The sequence below is a fragment of the Gobius niger genome (genome assembly GCF_951799975.1).
Source record: "Gobius niger genome assembly, chromosome: 18".
Lineage (NCBI taxonomy): Eukaryota > Metazoa > Chordata > Actinopteri > Gobiiformes > Gobiidae > Gobius > Gobius niger.
The window spans coordinates 16,438,211-16,459,889 of record NC_136869.1 but is presented as its reverse complement, the minus strand read 5'-3'; the positions used below and the strand labels follow the sequence as shown (position 1 = coordinate 16,459,889).

Genomic DNA, 21,679 nt, shown 5'->3' with positions numbered 1-21,679 from the left:
ACTCACACATTTTCCTACACACCGTGCCCTCGCAGAGACGAGAAGAAAATGTTTCTGACTCAACAAATGTCACGGTGTAACATGTAGTTTTCTTGTAGTAACTATGAAGGTTATTCATGAGTCATAGGAAACAGGTTAGAGTGTCTTAAGTAGCCTGTAAGCTGCAGAGTAAAGAAAGAAAGAACTCACTTGGGGTCTGGAGGTCCATCTGACAGCGGCTTCATTGAGAGTTTACAAAGCGATCGAAAAACGAGAAAGGCATCTTTCTGAAGGATGTGGGAGAATTTAGCTCCCGGCGGCTGGCCTGGAGCCGCACCAGATTCCTGTCAAATCAATGAAACACAAGCAAATCACTAAACAGTGATCAAAGAAATACTACAGTACAAACTATAGTGTACCTGAGTGTCAGTGGAGGAGACGGACAGCCGGTCGTCGGGCAGAGACGGGGTGAAGGAGGCAGAGATGGGGGTGCCCGGGATCCCGTTGGCGTGAACATGCTCAGTGTCACTGCCCACTGTCCCCTCGTCCTCCAGAGAGCCCTGAGTGCCCTCCGTCACCGCCTCGGCTGGCTCTGAATCAGCGGGGTCCCCAGACTCCTTCGCCTCAGAGCACAGGTTCGCAGGGTCTAGACAGTGCCCTGTGGAGAAGAGCTAGATTAGTAGGCATCCACAAGAACTTATGTTAAAAGGTTGTGCGACGTAAAACCGACATGATGCTAATATGATAAACGCTTAAACTAATACATTCTGTCATTTTCTAACTAGGGTATTCATCCTTTATTCAAGCCATAAACCCTGTGACAAATGTTGCTTGGGGGTAAAAGTATAAATAGGGAGCTTAGATCTTTTATATGTGCTGTACTGTTATGTAACATACAAGTTACAAAAAGCAAACACATTTCTTTTCAGACTCGGCATTTTAAAGGGGAAGAGCTTTGGCTTCTTCTTGTCAGTATCCAAGAGGAGCACGACCTGACATTGTCCTTGTGTCTTTAGTTAGAACTGAACATTTTTATGAAGAATATATCTAATTCCTTTCAGCATGTTGGCACCAAGCAAGGTTCAAGTTCAACATCGGGAAAAAGAATGTGTGAAAATTGGACAATGAGACTTCTTTCTCTGCAGTTGATGGAGTGATTTAGTAAGAGAAAGTGAAGAAAATGTGAATGGTAGTATTGAGCACTTTCAGTTCTTAAGGTGAGATTGGAATGTTTTTTTATTATAAAGGTAATGCATATATTATTAAGACATGATATAAATCGAAAGCTGCTCATACCTCCTGCTACAGTATTGACCACTTCTTGAAGTATACTCTGGACTATTTCCTGTGCTTTCTCCTCATAGTTGGGAGCCTCCCCATCTTCACTGGCCTCTGTGTGCTCCTGAGCTTCTGCATCTGCCAATAAAACAACCATTACACACGACACACTCAATCTGAAAGCATTTGGATTGACTTTGCCACTTGACTGCTATAATGACTAACTCTGTGCCGCTGCGGTGGCCTGATCCGCCTCCGTCTGCTCGTTCTCCGCCATACAAAACACTGTCCCGTTCTCCGGGTCTGGACTCTCATAGACGCGCCCCTGCTCCCCGTTCTCGTCCGGCTCAGACACAGATCGGCTGCTTCCCTCCGGGGCGGGCGTGGAGGGGGCCGTGGAGGGCGTGGATGGGGCTGAGGGGATGTTGATGCTCGGGGTGGGGGGTGTAGTGGGACCGTTGGCCTCTTGGCTCTTGGGCTCGTTCTGCGGCGTGACGGGGGAGTGCTGCCGGTGACGCTCTCTCTCCTGCTGCTTTGCTTCCTGTAGCTACAAAGCACAACACACAGCGGGTTAAGCTGATCTACAGTGGGTTTGTTCACACACTTCTGTTTATTCCTCCTTTATAATGTTGAAGTCTGATACAATAGATGTTCAAATAGTTGTTTTTGTCTACACTTTGTATCTACAGAGGCTGTACCTTTCAGTATCAAAACCTTTTATTAATAGAAAAAAAGCACCACAACTATGAGAGCAATCCATTTGTTTTTTGTATTCTCTCAAAAAACAATTTTCTTGTTCTTTCTAACGTACTGCATTCCTTCAGGATGGGCAATGAATTGAAATTCAATCGAAATCGCAATCTCTACTTAAGTCAAATCAAATCAAATCAAATCAATAATCGTCATGGGACTTTATAATCGTCAGGTTTATAGCCATGTCTTTGGCAGAAACAGAACCTAGTTTTGGAGTTTGGAAGAGACAATGGAAGATTGTGTTGTGTTAAATGATACTGGAGGAAAGTATTTGTTTTTGTTTGAGCTGAGGTTTGTGTAAAAGGTGTGTCCAAGTTCATGAATCAGCTTCATGTGTTTGTGTTTATGTGTATATTTTACAATAGACGATAAATGGTTAGAAATTTAGAATCAAACTTCTGCATAATAAATTAGAAATAATGAAAAAAGGTCTGACAATGTTCTGTACCCACCGTATATCCCTGATGCAATTATACAAGTAGAAAAAAAAATTGCCATCACATTGGAAAAGTTAAAAGTACCAATCAGGTATAACATTACTGCCAATGACAAGTTCATTACGAAACCTGTTAATTATGGGTGGGGTGTATTTAGCAGCTGGAGAACATTTGTTTAGGATCAAAAGGAGAGATGGTCATATCTCTGTTTCACATGGTGAAGTATTACATAAATATTATGTCTAACAATAAGAGAACAGAGTGTTATACCTGATCAGAATAAGTTGGTTTATGAACTATGGTGTTTAAAAGAAGTCATAAAATATCACTTTGCTAAAAAGTTTCATGCTTGTCTATATAAAGTTTCAGTCCAGTTATAGCAGGCAGCATTTCCTCTGGAAAAATTGCATCTTGGCCGGTGTGTCACGGTTGATACTAACCGCTTCCTCCGACATGAAGAGCTAAGTGTGACTATACTTTTAGGAAGGTAGGTCAGGAGCCAGAAGTGGGTCAGGAGACATTAGCGCACAACTGAAGCCAGATAATTGTCACAGTGAAATGTATTTTCAGAGCTGCACTCACAGATCATTCTGATCATTTCTACTATGCCGCAGTATTAGTGTCAAAGAAAAATGCACTGTGGACGTTTTTCAGGGGATAAAGTTACAACAGTCTATGTATATTTTTTATGCATCATAAAAAAGAAATGTGAAGACAAAGCACAGTCACAGACTGGATAGAAACAGGAGTTCTATATGGAAAAGAAAGAGTGTGTCTTAGGAAAAAATGGTGAAAGAAAGTGACCTCCCGTTTGCTGCAGATTAGGAAATAAAACAACATAATTTGCTTTGTCAGCAAACTGGACATGACAACACAAACGTAAGACTAAGGTAAACGTGCTGCAGCTCTAACCCCTGAGCAACATAGCAGCTCAATCACAATGGTCTCTTAAAGCCATTTTGGTTAATTAGATTATCTGTTTGTGTGTAAACCTCTGCTGGCAGATTGAATGAGACAGCATTCTTAAAGAAAACAATTTGTATTGAATATAAACAATTGGAACGAGGGCAGACAGCACACCTTGTGGAGGAGCAGAGCAAACAAACTAAGCTCATTATTTAAATGCCACCTCAGTGGGATAGTGAAGGCTGAGCGAGTGTGAGCGCGTCTGAGACAGGCACTTAGGATGCATGTGTGTGATCAGCGCGCTGCAGCAGTCTCTGTGTGGCAGCAGCACAGCACTACAGAGACAATACCATAATAGATCTCAGAATCTGCCATGTTTTTACTCTCTCTACCTCGTTTAACTGTCTACAGCGCTGCAATGCTCTGAAATAGCTATATTAGAACAGAACAGCCAAAACTGTCAGCAGTGAGTCAGCTGGAGATGCCTTTGCCAAGACATTAAGCATCCCCCCAAGAGTTCATGTTAACTACAACTATGTATAAAGGTGTGGGAAAGCAAGATGATTTGAGGCATGTCAACAAGCTAAGGCAAGCACACGATGGAAGAAAAACAGAAGCACCTGCTCCGGTGCAGAGTAGGAGCCAGAGAAAAAAAATGAGCGAAGGAGTGGATGACAGAAGCGTGATGCGCAAACACAGACACAAAGTGTTCAGAGTCGAATCAGGCAGATCACAGCAGTCCTGCAAGCTTTACCTGGCGGTCACGCTTTCTGGAGGCCAGAGACCAAGATATCTTGTGATTTGTAAGCTATGTGTCCAAAGAAAGGGAGGGAGGCAGGTAAGGAGGGAAAAGTGTCATTCAAAAAGAAAAAAATGACATTAGAGCAAGCTTTGTTGGGTCAAATCATCTTAATGTCCCTCCCAAAATACAAAACAAACCGTTACTTTAATTTTAGAACCATCTTGACAATACAAAACAGTATGTGCAGAACATTAAATCTAAAATGAAAACACTTTAGACAGGCTTAACTATAAGCCTCTCGCTCTTGGGCTGAGACTCTGGGTGTTTACTCTTCTGCATGTGTAAAAGATGAGTAAATATTTGAGTGCGTTTGTACGTACTGCTTGGTTTTCCATGCGAGCGAAGATGACGTTGAGCATCTGTGTGAGAGTGGCCTTGGCGGTGGTCTGGTTGATGAGGTTCTTGCTGGCCAGGTAGATGTTGTAGCAGGTGCGCACGGCCTGCAGGACGGTCCCCTCATGAATCTCTATGTGCTGAGAGGTCACCGCTGTCAACAGAGCCTGGACACCCAGAAGGAGGCAGAGGGTAAGGGAAGTGCAAGAGGCGAAACCATTCACTACGTCCAGGAATGCTCTCACTTTATGATCGTGAGCACCCATGTATTTTTACAATATTTACAGTATTACAATTTTCTTTCTTTGATTTTTTACCATACACTTTGAAAACAGAGATATTTTTGTTTCTCATTTCAAGCCAGGTCACATCAGGGTTCAATTTGTTCAGTGGCATTTTCAAAGGTTGACAACAGAAAAACTACCCTTTACAGCCTAAACAGTGAAATCTGGTAATGATATGTTGTTTTATTATTAAATCATCTGTTAATGCCTTGGTCATGAAGTAATACCTTACTCCTAAACACATTAAGTGCAATAGTTGCTGATGTAAATACCAAGAACAAAGCCTCACCTTGATGATCTGGAGCTGCACCCCTTCGTCGGTCTGCGGGCCTTGGAAACAGGCGCAGATGGTCTCGATGATGCGGTCGATGAGCTTCTTGCCCGGGGCTGTGTTGTCGGGGGCATTGCCGGTCAGGTGGCCGTATGCTATCAGCTTCTACAAACGCAAAACAAACCGGGCCAGAAGCAAAAGTCACATTAGGATTTCCAAGTCGTATGACATTCGTGTGCACCGTGAGACCCTTGACCTTTTTCGGCTGCAACGCAAATACACTGGAGGGCGCGTAGTCTGCCTCTGCACTGACCTGTAAACAATCGAGCGACGTGATGACGATGCGGGGACATTTGGACTGACATGCCAGCTCGAACGGCAAGAAGTACTTGTCGGCCTCGATGAAGTTGGTCTTGGACTTGATCGGTGGCAAAGTGCTGGAACCCGATTTGTTGTCTCCACTGGGCGGGCTGCGAGCGAAATACAGGGTTAGACTGAGCGACGGCGTGTCACAGGAAGGAAGTCACCAGGGGAAAAAGCACGGTTTAAAATCGGGCTAACAACATGCTCGCCAACCCCCCCCCGACACAGAGGCAAATAGTCTACCCAGAACACCATGTCACGCTGTACAGTACAAGCTCTTCTCGCCCAAAACATTTGCTTAAAATGAGATTTCTCTTGCCCCGTTTCTCCAGGCAAAAAGCAACACTCCTCATGACAGTGGATTTAATATATCGCCTGGATACTGCGAATACTTAATTTCCTCCCTCCTTAGAGGCTTAGCAATCCCCCGAAATGTGCCGTTTAGAATCCAGACTTTAGCTATGCACCCCTGCTGACCGCGCACCTTCAGTCTGCCACACATCATAAAGCTGTTTGTCAAAGCTGGCGAGGGCAAAACAACAAACTGTGATCAAATGGCAATTTTTATGTCAGATCAAAGATTTTCATTTGCATTGTCGCGGTGCTCGTTGTATTTCTGTCACGTTTTCATCACTGTTTTGTTGTGTTTTTGTCCCTCTTTGGACGATTTATTGTGCTGCGTTTTCATCCTCTTTTACATCTCGTTTTTGTTTGCTTTTAGATTTGGGTAAAGTCGAACTGGAGAAAAACGTGCTCGGTAAATCCAATTATTTGGATGATTTTAGATTCCTGCTCTACACTCTGTCTCCAGAAAAAGAGAAAATTGACGAAGAAGAAATTAAAGAAAAACAAAACAATAATTCTCTTTTGGGATATATCATGACTCCTAACCCTGCAGTTCAAACAGGGTCTGAATACTTATGTTAGTTTAACAGTTCACTTCAGTCTCGTCATCACGCAAATGCTCCTGAACTTGTTAAAAAGGCACACAGCAAGCAGAAAGTTGATTTTAAAACCAAAATCATGCAACCTTTCAGCTTAGAGAGGTTCAAAAATAAAGAGCTTTCATATTAGCAGACATGTGTTAGCAGCATCCCTAACCAACCACACCCAAACTGCACTGGGATGAGAGACAGAAGAGACAGGAGCTGCGGAGGAGGAGGAGGAGGAGGAGGACGAGGAGGAGGAGGGACCTGCACTCACTCAGAAAAGGGAGAGGTTTCATTGTTTATGTCTTGGCAATAGAACGCTTACAGCTGTTTCAGTCTAACGCGGGACAAGGGACGCCACGTAAAGAAAAGCGTCAGCCGAGTCGGGGAAGAGCGCTCTGCAAGCGTTTGAATTGGGGGGGAAAAAAAACATGGGAAGGATCAGAAGGTTTTAAAGGGAGAGAAAGTGACACAGTTAGTTGTGAGTGGTGATTCAGCGGACAGGAGCGGCTGGGGCTCATCTGTGTTTGCGCACGTTGGTGTCTGGTCCATTATGCTAACTGTCTACAGGGAGCTGCTTATTCCTAGATCCTCTGCTTTACGCCGCTCCGCTGTGATCAGCCCATCCTCCACACACGGTTAAGCAGCTTATTATCATCATATGCAGATTCACTTACATGTAACAAGCATGGAGGACACTCAACGTTACATCAGCACATTTCTAAGTGTGGACTTTTCACATTTCTTTACAGGTTTGATTTGTTTCCGGACTTGACAATGATAAAATTATTATGTTTTTTTAGCAAAGTGTTAGTTATTTGACTATAAGGAATTCCAGAATTTCCCGTTTCATGGCCTCTTGTGAACACAGCTGTGAATGAGGCAGCGGCGTAGTCACAAATGTTTCTCAATCACTGGCAATAGATCTTTTTTTGTCCTTCTTTTAAAATGGATAGGCAACAATGGATGGAAGAAAAACACTGTAGATGGTTTTAATCACATGACTCTTTCTTTGCTATAGGTATTATGAGGACTTTACACCATTCAAAATGTGGCTTAAATTGAGTAGGAGTTTCACTAGTACCTAAAACGCAGTAAAACAAACTAAAAAGTGATGATAAAGCAACAAAAAACATATCAAAAAGTGATGAAAAAACACAGCAACAATGGAAGGAAGATCAGTTTTGTAGGTCTCAGCTTGCTGGTCTATAGGCTCCAGTCGAGGGGCTTTTAGATTTGGGTAAAGCTGAACTGGAGAAAATGCACTTTTTAAAACATTGAGGTTAAACACTGATCCGCTGCATCTAAAAACTGTAATAATCACTAAGGATTACTTAGTTTTTAGAGCGGAAGCAGAACTTTGAGAGAGTCATGCAGTGAAATTACTTAGATGGATATGGACTTTTTATATTATTCTCGGGTTCATTTCTGTTGTTTTAATTCACGGCCCACTATATCGAACTGTTACTCGATATCGGTGAGTCGTCTGAAAATGTAAATATCCCTAATCCTTAACCATATCCCTGTTCCTAACCCTATTTGTGTCGTGGAATCTCAAGATTTCACAGCAGAACGTCCTTCCCGAGCCGATTATCCAGCATTAGCCATTGAAAAAACTTGCAAAGAGCTATAATGATCCTCATTATGAATCCCCTAAACAATAAAACTACATATCCAAACTAAAGATGAAACGTCTCTGTTTGCATCAGATTTTATGTCCAATTCTAGATGGACATTTTGGGACAGTTTTAATGTTCCAACTGAGTCCCTATTTTTTATTGCTCAGTGAATCTCAAAATAATGGCGTTTCATTGCTCCTAAAACAATACCTGAATTTTAAAATCACCCGTTGTTGCGCACGTAGTTTTCAGCCGCTAACAATCTTTCCAGCTTTTGAGAGCAGCCTGTGTTTTTGAAGAGGTCAGACTAATTTGGAGAAAATAGTCAAAGTGGAAGAAACAAAAGCGCTTTGCACACGAAGATGAGCGCGGTAAAATGAGTCCTGCAGGAAGATGATGAGGTTTTCAGGGCACTAGTGGCACCTGTCGTCGCGAGGCGGGCGTTTATTGGCAGGAGACACTTCAGGAACACCAATCAAAAACTGCTTTGTGGAAACCATTAATGAGCAGGCGACAAGAACGAGGCAAACAAAAGCGCCGTAAAACTACTCCAGCATATTGTAGTTAAAGCCTAGAGCGATCCCACATGGATATAAACACTATCATTGTTTGAAATAATGAATTAAGCCTCACCTCAGTTTCTCCGATTCCTCTTTGATTTCCTCTGAAACACAAAAGAAGAAAGAGATTAAGTGAAATTAGTATTGCGACCGTGAGCTTTAGAAAATGTGGAATGTGCGGTATTTTATCCTGCTAATGACACCGCGGGGACGGAATAATGCCTCATGGGCCAACACAGAGGATTCAGACACTTTTATGAAGGACATTTTTCTCAGGAAATGGCCCAACTACACAACGTTTAAGCTGTCACATTAGGACACGCCGCAGATGCTATTCGGGCAGGCTTTTCCCAAAAAACAGAGAAGCACAATTAATTGCAATAAAATCGAAAACGCAGTTTGGATGGCTGCAATTCAAAAACCACACACACACAAGACTGCTATTCTTTTAGGCAGGACAGTCTTTATCCATAGAGTCTCATGTAAAAACTGTCAACCTACCCCTGCTCCAAGAAAAGTGCATTTTAAACTGAATCTTGATCTTGCTTCGTGATACTGCATTTTGATTTCGAGTAGCAAATTGATTTTAAATGCCGAAAAAGTGGATCCGGTGTCACTGAACCAAACTCCCATGAGCGAAGCCATTACTCGTGCAGCAGGCCAACATTTGCTGTTTATTTCACAGCTTTCCGGGCATGAAAGCAGTTGTATGAACTTGCTGAGTGCTGGCACAGTTGAGAGAGGGAGCGACAGACTCAGAAAGAGGGATGACAGAAAGAAGAGAGACAAAAATAGAGTGTGTGTGAGAGACAGAGAGAGAGAGAAGGGCCAGATTTGGTGCTATAGTATAGTTTCAAAAGCGAGTCTTGAGTGAGGGAGCGGGCTGCGATAGTTGGGGAAAACCCACTAAAAGCAATGACAGCTCAATTATTTCACTGCTGGAAGGCTCAAAGAAATGCACTGAGAGAGAATATTTAACACTTAAAACTCAGGACGGGCAGGCTTAAGGCCTCACAGTATCCACATGGTTGACGAGGTAAAACCAACAGGGGTAAAGCAGGACAGGAACAAACAACATGGCCACATCAGTTGTGTGAGTTCAGCACATTCAATTGGATGAACATCTATAAAAGGAGTCTGTTTTATAGAACTGAGAAATATGTTGTTGTTACAATAAGAGTGTCAAAGAGACAAACACAAAGTAAATGAAAGCTCTTTACCTCACCTTACCTTAATCCAGCACATTTTCTCCAGTTCAGCGTTACCCAAATCTAAAAGCTTCTCGACTGGAGCTCACAGCCTCATTTGAAAGCTAAGACCTACAAAACTAATCTGAACCTCTTTGTTGCATTGTCGCTGCATGTTTTTTGTTGCTTTTTCATTACTTTTTGGTTGTGTTTTTGCAACTATTTTGTCACATTTATGTCACGTTTTCGTCACTTTTTAAATTGTATTATTGTTGCTTTTCCTGCGCGTTTTCATCTCTATATCGACGCTTTCTTTAAGAAGCTTTTAGATTTGGGTAAAGCCAAACTGGAGAAAATGTGCTCGGTTCAGCTGGGGTTCAAGAGGTTAAATAATAAATAAAAGTGCTGTTTCATTCTGTTCACTTCCCTTTATTGATTATTTGGTCGCTCACAATGTGGTTTTATACAGAAAATACACTTTATTTTTTTTGTCTTTTCTGTTTTGTTTTGTTTTGTCTGGAAAATCATGAAACCTCATCAGGAAGACACATTGGAGACTTCAAATCAGTTGCCAAGTATTATGTTTATTGGCCTTTCACTCTCGTTGTTTTTTTCCAATCAATCTACTAAGACATTTAGGGAAGTGAGTGCATTAACATTATGTGTAATGAACCAACAAAAAATATAGGTATGACATGTATTTCAGAACATTATTGCAAAGGTGTAAATAAACATAGGACTAAGCAGGATTTATGCTTCATGGTAAATCTCAATGGAGAGGATTGTTTTGATGTCTTCAGGGGGGGGACATTATGACCTGACTATTTGCAGGCCTAAGAATTGATATCCGTCTTCAAAATTCTAAACATGTTCAGACCTCGCTGACGGGAGGCGGAGCGAAAACCCAAACAGCAGCGGGAGAAGAACTTATCAAAGGCCTCCCCTGAAACACAGTCTGTAAAGGAAGCCACTCCGTGATGCTTGAACTGAAATGCACTTTCGGCGGCTGCGGCAGGAACCGGGCCAGAATTCAGGGGGAAAATGGATGGAGGTGCCAGTGTGATGCAATCAGAGTGCGCATCCAGCAAAACGGAGAGAAAAGAAGGGAAAGCACAGCGGCAGGAACAGGGACGCAGATAAAGGAAGTGATGGACGACGCCAGATGCTAATATTGAACAAACACAATTATGTCTTTCCTCTGTATTGGGTCTGGACGCTGGGGCTTAGAGAAGCATGTAGCTGAACCGTTTGGATGTGAATATGCAGAACACGAAGACGAGCAAGTCAACTTTCACTGTTATCAATCGCAATAGGTAGTTGTCTTTACATTCTATTTTATTGTAGTATTTAAATTGTTATATAAAACGGCTTACGTCACATGTAAGACACACAGGAGTTCACTCACCTTTCTAAAAATAGTTATGGTGCTAATAATGGATATTTTGTGACAAGTATGTAACCTGTTTAGATAATCAATTGATGGCAGCTCTGTCAAAACATGCTTCTTTCATGCTTTTAGAAATCCCCAAGGTTCAAAATAAGCTGACAACATAAGCTACAACAAATTAGTTTCCTCGTCTCACTCCCACTCTGCTCACTGTCTGCCCCAGTCCAAAAACCCACAGCCCAACAGTCTCTTTCAAACATGTGTGAAATGACTAAATGCTGTGACCCCGGGCCGCGTCACTTTTAATATTAAGCTCACGTACAGCCGTCTCTGAAAGTGGAGCGTTAATAGCTGTATGCTAATGTCAACAGGAGATGACAGGCAGGTCCACAAATGCAGTTTGGAGAGAGAGATGGGCACTGACACTCTACGTGTCAGATAATTAGCCCAGTGTGTCAGGAGTGTTGAAGAAAGAGTCACGCCAGGGTTTGAACAAAGAAACCATAGCAACAGCACTTATGTTGGGGAATACTCTGAGATAAGAGAAATACGTGTGTACTCACGGGACAATTTCAATAGATCTGACATGAAATGGCACGTGTAGTGCACATATTAGAATCCTTATTCCTTTATACTAATCCTTAGTATAAAGTCATTTTCTTCCTCATATCCCTGTTAGTGGTCAGTGCTAAACCCTGATTAAGTTATATGTAAGTACACACTGGCCAATGCAAAAGTCGATACTTAAACTTAAGTGGGAAGAGTAAAGTATTATGTTATTGTTAGCGTATTTACATCTTCAAGAGAACTCACTCATTTAGTCACCTAATATGCCACTTTATTGTACTACAGTGCAGTATAGGCAGGTTACCTGCATCTTGAGTGCCTAGCACTACAATATATACAAGCTCTGCAAAAGGCTTGTTGATAATTCTCTTCAGGGTCTCCTCAGTGTAACCTTTATTGTGCTGTGCATTAACCTGGCTCTCCTCCACTCGAGCTGTGAATGCCATACTAAACACTGCTGACCTTGCTGTGGCCTGGTTTGTCCCTGAGCTGCTTGAAGCAAACAAGGAACACTCAGACACTGCAGCTCTTTGGGGCAGGGACACTGTCCTGCACAGAGGGAGCTGTCCCACAAAGCGACTCTCCATCTTCTCATGTAGTGACAAAGAAGACCAGGCGCCCACCAGACGTCTGTGCATCCAGTGCTGAGTGAGTGAATCTAAAACAAAGCTGTAACATTTGATGTGACATTGCAATATAGAAAGTTATAGAGTCAGCCTTGGCACGGCCACAGGTTTATGTCATTGGCATCATGGGTTTGAGTCCAGGACTTGACAAATTGCTTAAGATCTCTCTCCACACAGCCTGCGGGCAAAAAATAAAGTAATAAATAATCACTGTGGCCTTGGGTTAAACCTTGCGTGATAGCAATGATTCAAATTCAAATCATGTTGTGCCTTGCCAAGATTGTACAGTACAGCTACAAATGATAAAATATAAGGACAAAGCACTGCAGCTCAGACGCAAACTCACAGTACTTCAGAGCACCGTTGCAGTAATTGCATACATTAAGACACATTAGAAAGACTTCCTGCTTCCTGTTCAAAGATGGCCTCATCATCACACGGCCGCAGAGAGCTCCATAACGTCTAAGCTGACCACCAAAATCTTTTCAACGCAAACATAACGTCTGATCACAAAACTGACGTGTATGGACATCTAAAACATGATCATCTCCTTATAGGCAGAGGTCTCATCGTGAAACAAGTGGGTCGGATACAACTGTCCCATTTCTGTGTGTGTGCTATTACATAATAAAGTATTCAGACCACTCCAGTCTCCCAGTCACTTCCAACCCTATAATCTTAAGATGTCACCCTTTCAAGCGGCCCTTAATGCTCCCTCTAAGCCAAAAAAGCGCTGATGAAAAGCAAACTAGTTAAATGTGCTTTAAGTGGCCAACAGCAGAGGTCTGTAAACACCTCAGACAGGTAATTCCACTACGGAGAGTATTTGTGTGTTTGAATCAATAGAAAAACAAACCACATTTTAAATCTGCAAATGTTACTGCAAAAAGCAGCAGAAGGGAAATGATATAATAAAACCACAACTAATCATCAAAGCACTGAATACTTGTGCTCAAGCTTTTTGTTTTCTAACTATAGTTCAGTAAATCGACATTTTCCATCTCGGAACTTCCTCAATTCTCGTGTAGTGCAGAAGTATATGAGGTCCATAACGTTCCAGGGGGAATAATAGAAACATAATAGTCTGCGGTGGCCACAGACGCCGACACACAACACCGGCCAAACACAGCGGCGGTGAAAAATACATGAAGCCGTGACGACAGAGGGGAGCGCCTGTACCTCGACCCGGAGTCAGATCACGCACAGCCTCCAAATGCCTGAGCGCTGTGAGCAAAAGGGAAGCGCTCGTCAACACGGAAAAACACCCAGATAAAAGGTCATATAGGCTCTATTTGCCCTTAGCACTACTTCCTCATGTTTTATTACAGAAATGGATGTTATTCCGCCTGCTGGCACAGACTTGTATAGTATAACTAAAAAGCAATGTTTCAGTTCACATTAAATAACCTAAATACTTGCAACTTTTGTAAATTGTGATTTTGAATGCTATTAAACTGGAAAACTGCAGATTATGACTTGACAGACGCACTGGCTTTGCTGCTTCAAGTGACAGGACTCTGACAACACAAGAATGAAGTCATCTCGGAGACATCGGATCCCTGGAGGAGGAGGAGAAGCTGCTACAACACACCTTTATGTAACGCCTGTTTGGATAGGGCTTTATCAAGGATCCTTTGTATCACAGCGAGATACAACCCGAGCTGATCCCGACTTAGATAACAACAACAACACAGAAAATGCAAAGGCGCCGATATAACAGACGAGGATGATGAATCAGACGGAGTGGCATCAGCGAGAGGTCAGCGCAGTAAAACAAACGGGCGCTCGCTCACGGCGTTTTAAAATACGCTGCGCCCACCTCAGCATTTAACAAGTTAAAAGTACTCATTTGCTGCATCTGTTAGTCATTGGCGCTTTGCAAGAGTGTTTATGTAGGAAAATAGCTACACAAGGCCAAGGAAACAAGTGTGGGCTTACAATATTGAAATGAGATAATGGGAGACTTTCAAATACAACACCCAGTGCTCCTTTAGCTTCTGGCAAAGTGGTAAAATATTCAGTGGCCGAAATGATTTATTTTCAGAAACTGCTGAAAACACTTCCATATATTATAATGTGCTATTGTCTATCCTCGAGCAAAACGCACTTTAGATCAGTATTATCTGTTCGGTGCACTGATGATGGGCGGCAGTGGCTCAGTGGCACAGCGTTTGCCAAAGACCTGCGCACGTGTAGCTGTGTCCTTGAGAGTGGCACTTCACCTGTCCCGTCTCCACGTTTGTCTGCGCTGGTGCCAGTAAAGCTACAGAAATCGCAATTTAATGGTCGCAAATCACAAAGACCGCAATTATTTAGATACAGAGTCCGCAAACGCATCACGTCTTTAGAACCTGTGAGTGCCATGGTCTGGTGTGTTTACCTGCAAGTGTCTTATGTAAACATGCATTGTCCCAATCAAATAAACAATGCATGCGTATACAGTACATTGACCTATGGCTGTACAGAGGCTGAACGGTGCTAGGAGACGCTGGCAGCTATAGCTCATGATGCTGCACTTTTAGAAATCACAGCGTGCACATCAGACAGACAATCCGCTTTCATTGTGTGTTGCATCAAAGTCCACACATACTTTTCCTCAGGGCGGCATGGCAAAACAGCCCGCCGGTCCTGTCGCTGCTGACAGACAACTGCTACAGAGAAACAGAGCCCTCTCATCCACAGCAGCGCAGCACCATGACCAAGCATTCCTGAGGCAGCGGAGTGCAGGCGGGGAGTGTCCATTACAGGACAACAGCACAGGCCAGAGATCCAGTATGTGCAGACTGCGCTCTCTCTCTTCACCGGGCCACTTCTGGTCATGGTCCATTGCATTGAGGCAAAATGAGTTAACTCCTTATTATCCAAGAACTGAATGCTGATGTAATCTTTGCTAAGATACTGAATTTTGACTCACGGGTTTGTAGAAGATCAAATAAAGGACTGCAATAACTCACATGTTCTGGTTTATGATGATTATTTTGAAAACAGTGATAAAAAGTGCTTTTCTACCTTTTTTTGGAGACTTGCAGCACAGACAGCAGAGACTTGCAGGTTAAGTGTCTTGCCCAAGGACACAACAACAGTATGCTAGTAGAAGCAGGGATCAAACTGCCAACCTTTGGGCAAGCAGGCAAACGCTGATCTAACTGATCTGCGGATGCCCTGCCCGTTTGCAATTTAATTAAGATGAATATGCAGCTGGAAACCGGTTTCTCAACAAAATAATCTGTCTACATTCACTGGATTTAATTATGCATAAAATGTACTAATCCTAAAGATCAGACCTCCACAAACTTGTTTTTGTGATTTTTATTAGCGTAGCTGTTCATAAAGCTTTCTCTTTCGAGTTGTAATGCTACTACAGTTATTTAAAATCTACATTGACCAATATTTGTAAGAATTTCCCCCTCAAAATCAGGCAGCCTTAATGTTCCAGTAGATCATGTCTAAACAAGTGAAGCTCAAGCACCGCAGTTCTTGGACAGGGTCTCCTCAACATGCATGAAGGTGGGGAGTGATGGGCGACGGTGGGAGGTGTGGGACTAACAGTGGTCCCTGGAGAAGCTCTGCGCTACGTCACAAGAACCACAGCAACAGAACACCACACTGGAGGGAGCATTTTATGCTGAGAGTGGGCTAATGCTTCACAGATACAGCAGTGAGTTGACAAGTCTGTTTCTGGCCTTTACATATTTATGAGTTTACTTATTGAACAAGATGTTAGAGACATGACCATCAGTGAGTCAGAACATGAGATAATAATGTTAAGGAATAATAAGAGTTTATAACATTCCAAGTTCTATGTTTCTAAAATCAAAACACAAAAAAGCCTGTCAGCGACATCCTAGCTGCTCCTAATGCTCAGCAAGACAACAACAGTGCTATTTAACTTTATCTGAATCTCCTGCTGAAATAACATCAGATAAAAAGCCAAAAACATTTTTAAACATAACTAGAATAGTATAGCTCACCATTTCTCCAGACAAAATGAAGATATTTCTATATTTCAAATAAGTCTTGATATGTATAAGATTTGATATTTAATGTCAGGAAAGCATTTCTCAAGAGTAAGTGTGATATTTCTGTGTGATCTGACGTTTAGAAAGAGCTTTGTCGTCGCCTCTACAGCAGCTGAACAGGGCTAAAGTTTCGTTGGACCCGGAAGTAAAGTGATAACATCATTACTTACAAATGTATTGGAAAAGTAATTGTACAGTAATTCAGTCAAAGCAAAGAAGCAACATCACCATGGCGACGAGCTGGTGATGTCCCACTAACGGAAAAGTTACAAAGCAAGTCTAAGTCCACTCCCAGTAAAGGCCAATAAAAACCTCTATAAGGAAAATAATGCATGCATATTATTGTACATGGGTAAAATGTTAGACAGTATGGCTTTAATGATCCAGCTGCCGTCACTCTACTGAAGATGTACAGTGGTCCTTGTAACAAAGGGCCACACGCTGTCAAGTATTAATTGGTAAGTATCACCTGAGCAGGACGCTGGACACTAGAAAAACCCTCCCACTGAATTAGCATTTCAAACACCCAGCTGTGTCTAGGCCAGATCTGACAGCGGGCACCGACCTCTCCATCACACCCCTTTGGTTTTCCCAGTGACGCTTCGGTGGTCACAGAAACAGTGGTGGGGAAAGTAGTGGCTGAGGAACAGCTCCTACATGAACCCAAATGACTTAACAGCACGAGACGTAAAAGGTAACGTTTTATTTTCATTCCGAGCCCGACACTGACCCCATTATCCAGACCGTGAATACTTATTACCTCTCTGGTGTATTCATTAATCAAGCTAGAGCGTTGCGAGCGTGTAAAAAAGGCCGAGTCCGCAGGCGCCACAATAAAGATCCGCTGTGGTTAATCTAAGGATGAATGGGGAGTAGGTATCCACCTCCAACGCCGATACAGATGAACACATAGGCCAGCTGCGACCACCGCCAACATGCAGGCCTGAGAAAAAACAGACCCTTGACATTTCTACTGTCTGCCCTGAAAGGAAAGGTTGCACAGCAGTAATTACATCTGAGGAGAAACACTGGCGGAGGTTGTCTGGGATACCACCACGCTTCAGTTTGTGTGGAGATGATGCCTATAACCAGTCTGATGCTGGCTTACACAGTTATGAGTCAACTCTGGCTTTGTTGAAATCCACAGAAGAGTTGTGCTCAAAGTGGATATCATAAATCTACAAAAGAGATTTGTTATCTTTACTAACACTGTTGTTCACCACAAGCGAGATAATGCCAATACATTTTAAGGACATTTTCACAAAAGGTAAAACATTTTCATTGCAAATAGAGCTCACAGAATTGGGGACGGAGTTATTTGCCAAGCTGTGACATCACGGGTACCCTCCATAATTTTAGCCAACTGTAAGTCAGATCATGATGCATTTACCCATGAACTTTTTAGATATGACAAGGACAAGAAACATGTCTGGCTACTTTTCAAGGTTATCTGTTGCCCTTCTTGGAAACTGAAACTAAATTAGCTCCACTTTCCACCTAGTAAACAAACTATGAAAAAAATAACACAGAGATAAGGTATATTGATCCCAGGAATAGAAAAGAAAGGCTCCCCTGTTTGGAGTTTAATGATTGTATACATTCCCCCACAACACATGTAACAATGCAGGGAAACAATGCAGGGAAACAATGCTTTAAGATAGGAGGTGTAGCACTCACTTATCATTGTTGAGAGTAAACCTCCTCATCCTGGATAAAAGGATTATTTACTCCTTACCCAGTGAGCCCTGGTCCTGCCACGTCGACTACTCTGCCTCTCATTATCTGAATATCAGTCAACCTTTGGGGTTACCGGGAGCTTAAGCCTGCAGTTAGCCTGCACTGAGAGACCAGACAACACACTGTCCTTCCACATCAACAAAAATGCCCTAAATAAGAGGTAAAACATCTGACAGTAAGTGCATGTTTGGCACAACAAGGACAATTTGCAACATATTATTAAAGTGGGGCGTTCAGATAGAAAAACGTAAGAGGTCAGTATGTTTTGCTTTAATGTCTGCTTCGAAACATGTAAATTACAAAGCTCTACATAAATTGCAATTGATTCAAGTTGGACCACATGAAAGCTCCTCGATAACATATCAAGAATCACTCTCCACACAAAAATAATGAACTGACAACTAAATATGACTTCCTCCAATACTTTGTACCCTGCCATCCTCAGCAACTCTGCCATTATGATCTGCAGCAGGTACTTGGTGTGCCCTCTCTGCACGAAAACCACACACTTCCACGTCGAGTTTAATATTCCGTCAGAATTATGACAGCTGCTGGTAAAGGGCTGTCAGTTACACAAGGTGCCCACTATGAGGAACTATTGGTACCCTGAAGCATTTTTTTTACGACAAGTCTTGGTGGATCTATGGTAACATTGCGTAAAGCTAATTAACAGAATCATTTATAGCCCGGTGCTTATCGTAGGAATACGTGTGGTGAGTATGAAGCGCCTTATCAAAGATGTGCATCACAATCCTAATGATCTATCATTACAAAACCCCACTAGTACCGACCGCTGCCAACTGGAGCGGGAACAATTGTTTGAAGATTGAAAGATGACTTTAGAAAATTCAGATATCTAGGTAGTCAATATGGTGGATATTGCTTGACAAAACCGTTTTACTGAATGCAAAGTTGTCTAAACGACTACTTGCACAGGAATATATTAAACGTTCCTCTTCTAAAAGTGCTACAGTAAAGCATTTACCAGAAATTCATTGTACACCACTATTGCAAACATTTCTTCCTCAAAGCTCTTGTGAATGGGATAATTAGGGAAGCCTGTGCTGATGAGACAAATGTTTATAACTTATTTCCAAAATGCCAAAAGGCATAAGCATAACCCTACTGCTACAAAGATAGCATTACACCTGCTACACCACAACATCAAGCTCATGTGTACTGCTGGTGGTTGTGACCTGTGTGGCTGACCCTCTGTCTCCACAACCTGAAGACATGGATAATGAGCAGCGTGCACAGCAGGCCTCCAGCCAGGAAAGAGGCGCCCCCTTAATGCACTTCTTTATCAGGTAAGCATTAAATATTTGCCTGAATGACTCTAGAAGACTGGTTTCAAATTAAAACATGAGATCATCCACAGTGCCAGCTTTATGTGAAGTTACCAAAACATGAGACTAAAAGTATGTCTGCTCTCCCATGTGTATCCAGGAAACCCATTCCTGAGTCTGTTCAATGACCAGCAGATAATAGGATTTTACAATCCCGAGTGTGAAACTCAGACAATGTTCTTTGGGGATACAGAGGAGTGACATTTTGAAAATCCAAGAGAAAGGTCAGCAGGAGCACCAGGACAGTGCAGTGTCAAAGGCCAGACACTTCCACTGCATTTCTTCTCTTCACTTCACGAAACCCTGCAACGAGTCACCACCACACAGGCTGTAGCAGAGAGAAATCAGCACTATACTTTTCTGAGTATTTGATAACACAGGTGCAGCAGGGAGCCACCAGATGACAAAGATGTTACTCCTTTTCCAACTAATCTAGCACATAGTAAAATAGTGTCTAAACAAACCGTGTTAATAGGCAACATTCATATCCATAACTTCAATATATTAGTTTAATCCATAATTGATGTCATGATTAATAATAAATGACCCTCATCAAAACTTTCCTTGGAATAATTAATGTGTGTAGCTGTGCAAGAAATCATCAAAGAAATTGGTCTAGATTTCTCAAAAGTAAGAAAAAAACCACAACAAACAAAACAAAAAAAACAGGCAGATGCACTTACAGTGACAAAATCACTGATAGTTCAATGTTTTTGTAACAGATGCAGAGGCAGGATAGAAATGGGTGATACATGGGGCCATTGTAAGTCTTACAGTAATGGCAGGATCATTTTACTCCAAAGCAGAAGACACAGCAGTGTTGACAAAACAATCACAACTATCTTGGTGATGCTGACATTTGAGTCAGTGTCATCACAGCCCTTCATTCAACTATTTAGCATCTATAGACATTTACAGTAGACTAATTGATTTTTAATCTGCACAATGCATTGCTTTATTTTTATTGTGAACTATCCTTATATGGACAATGATCAGGTAATAAGTAAAAAGCGTCCATCCTTCTGAACAAGACACCTGCTAGCAAACAGCTACATAAAGCTAACATGTGTGTACGTTTATAGAAACGGAACAGGTTTGAATGTCCTTCATAATAAAGGTCTGAAGAATATATAAAAAGTGTACAATTCTAACTACACTCTTCTTGTTTTAATACATGTGATGGAAAAACAAGTATAAATTCTGCTATGAAGATAGACAGTCTCACTTACAATATATCGAGCTAGTTCATTGCTCATTCATAAAACTATATTGGTAGTGACCGGAAATGGGTCTTACAAACGGCCGTGCTTTTGGTGTTGTTTTAGCAAAAAGGTTCTGTACTGTCACAGCTGTCACCTTGTGCGTTCGTTTTCCCATCTTAATCTTTTATGTTGCCAAATATACAGTGATGTAACTGTGCAAAAGTCGCACAAAAACAAAAAGACCCGTAACCCAAAGCCTCCAAATGTTTGTTATGAGGCTTCCCTGTGGCTGTAGTAGATCAGGAAGAGAATCGAGCATCGCACTTTCCTGATACATGACACACGAAAACACTCAAATCGCTCAAAAACTCAATGTTTCTGATGTCGTGAAGTGGTCGAGGCAAACAGTGAGCTCGTGTTTAGACACTTTTCCTGCTGTGTCCACGGATCGGTCTGTCCTCGCATCGTTACTTGGTTTCAACATCGCCTTCATGTAGCAAACAGAGACACCCACCCCTCCTGCACCATTTCCGTGTTTTATACGGGTCCATTTCCACGGACTACGTGCCACGTCAATTAAATATAAATGTGTGACCAATATACCGCTTAGAGACCGGTAATAACGTGTAAACAGTGCAAAAAGAATAATAAAAAAGGACACGAAGACGTTGTTCGGGCGAGAAATAGCCGGTTAATAAGTAAAGGGGTGCATGACGTGTCTAAATCAATGAGTGAGAAAAGGCATGGAATATGATGCTTAAAACTACTTACCAAGTGCCACCTCGCAGGCTTTCCGCAGCTGGGAATGGTGAGCCTTTTTCACCTCTTTGTCGGCCAAAATCTTTTCCAAAGCTCGAGTAAGGAACATGTTTTTCGTCTTTTTGCCCTCATACATGTCGTGCAGGAATTTGGGGCGAGGAGAACTTGGTCCCAAAGGGGGGCTGCAGCCGCCTCGATCACAGATGTATTCCTTTAGAAATGTCAGCTACCCTCATACACAAACATAAATAAACACAGAAGGTGGGGTAAATCCCTCAGATTTCCATTAACAACCTGCCTCCTGCGCCATGTTGGAGAGAGGAAACGACGTCACG

General features: G+C 42.3%; 1 protein-coding gene across 3 annotated transcripts in view; it reads right to left on the bottom strand.

The window, feature by feature from the left end:
* arfgef1 (ADP-ribosylation factor guanine nucleotide-exchange factor 1 (brefeldin A-inhibited)) overlaps positions 1-21,677 on the bottom strand; it is a 37,682-nt gene extending 16,005 nt beyond the window's left edge. For 2 of the 3 annotated variants that reach the window (XM_079575784.1, XM_079575785.1), the window contains exons 1-10: positions 21,357-21,677; positions 8,588-8,618; positions 5,357-5,513; positions 5,062-5,208; positions 4,476-4,655; positions 4,108-4,161; positions 1,483-1,804; positions 1,276-1,395; positions 399-637; positions 190-323 (exon numbers count right to left, since the gene is read on the bottom strand). In XM_079575784.1, the coding sequence (XP_079431910.1) occupies positions 190-323; positions 399-637; positions 1,276-1,395; positions 1,483-1,804; positions 4,108-4,161; positions 4,476-4,655; positions 5,062-5,208; positions 5,357-5,513; positions 8,588-8,618; positions 21,357-21,480 (1,508 nt within the window). In that variant the 5' untranslated portion in view covers positions 21,481-21,677. The remainder of the gene's footprint in view (positions 1-189; positions 324-398; positions 638-1,275; positions 1,396-1,482; positions 1,805-4,107; positions 4,162-4,475; positions 4,656-5,061; positions 5,209-5,356; positions 5,514-8,587; positions 8,619-21,356) is intronic. The other variant, XM_079575786.1, reaches the window with a different exon arrangement.
* Positions 21,678-21,679: the final 2 nt, after the last annotated feature.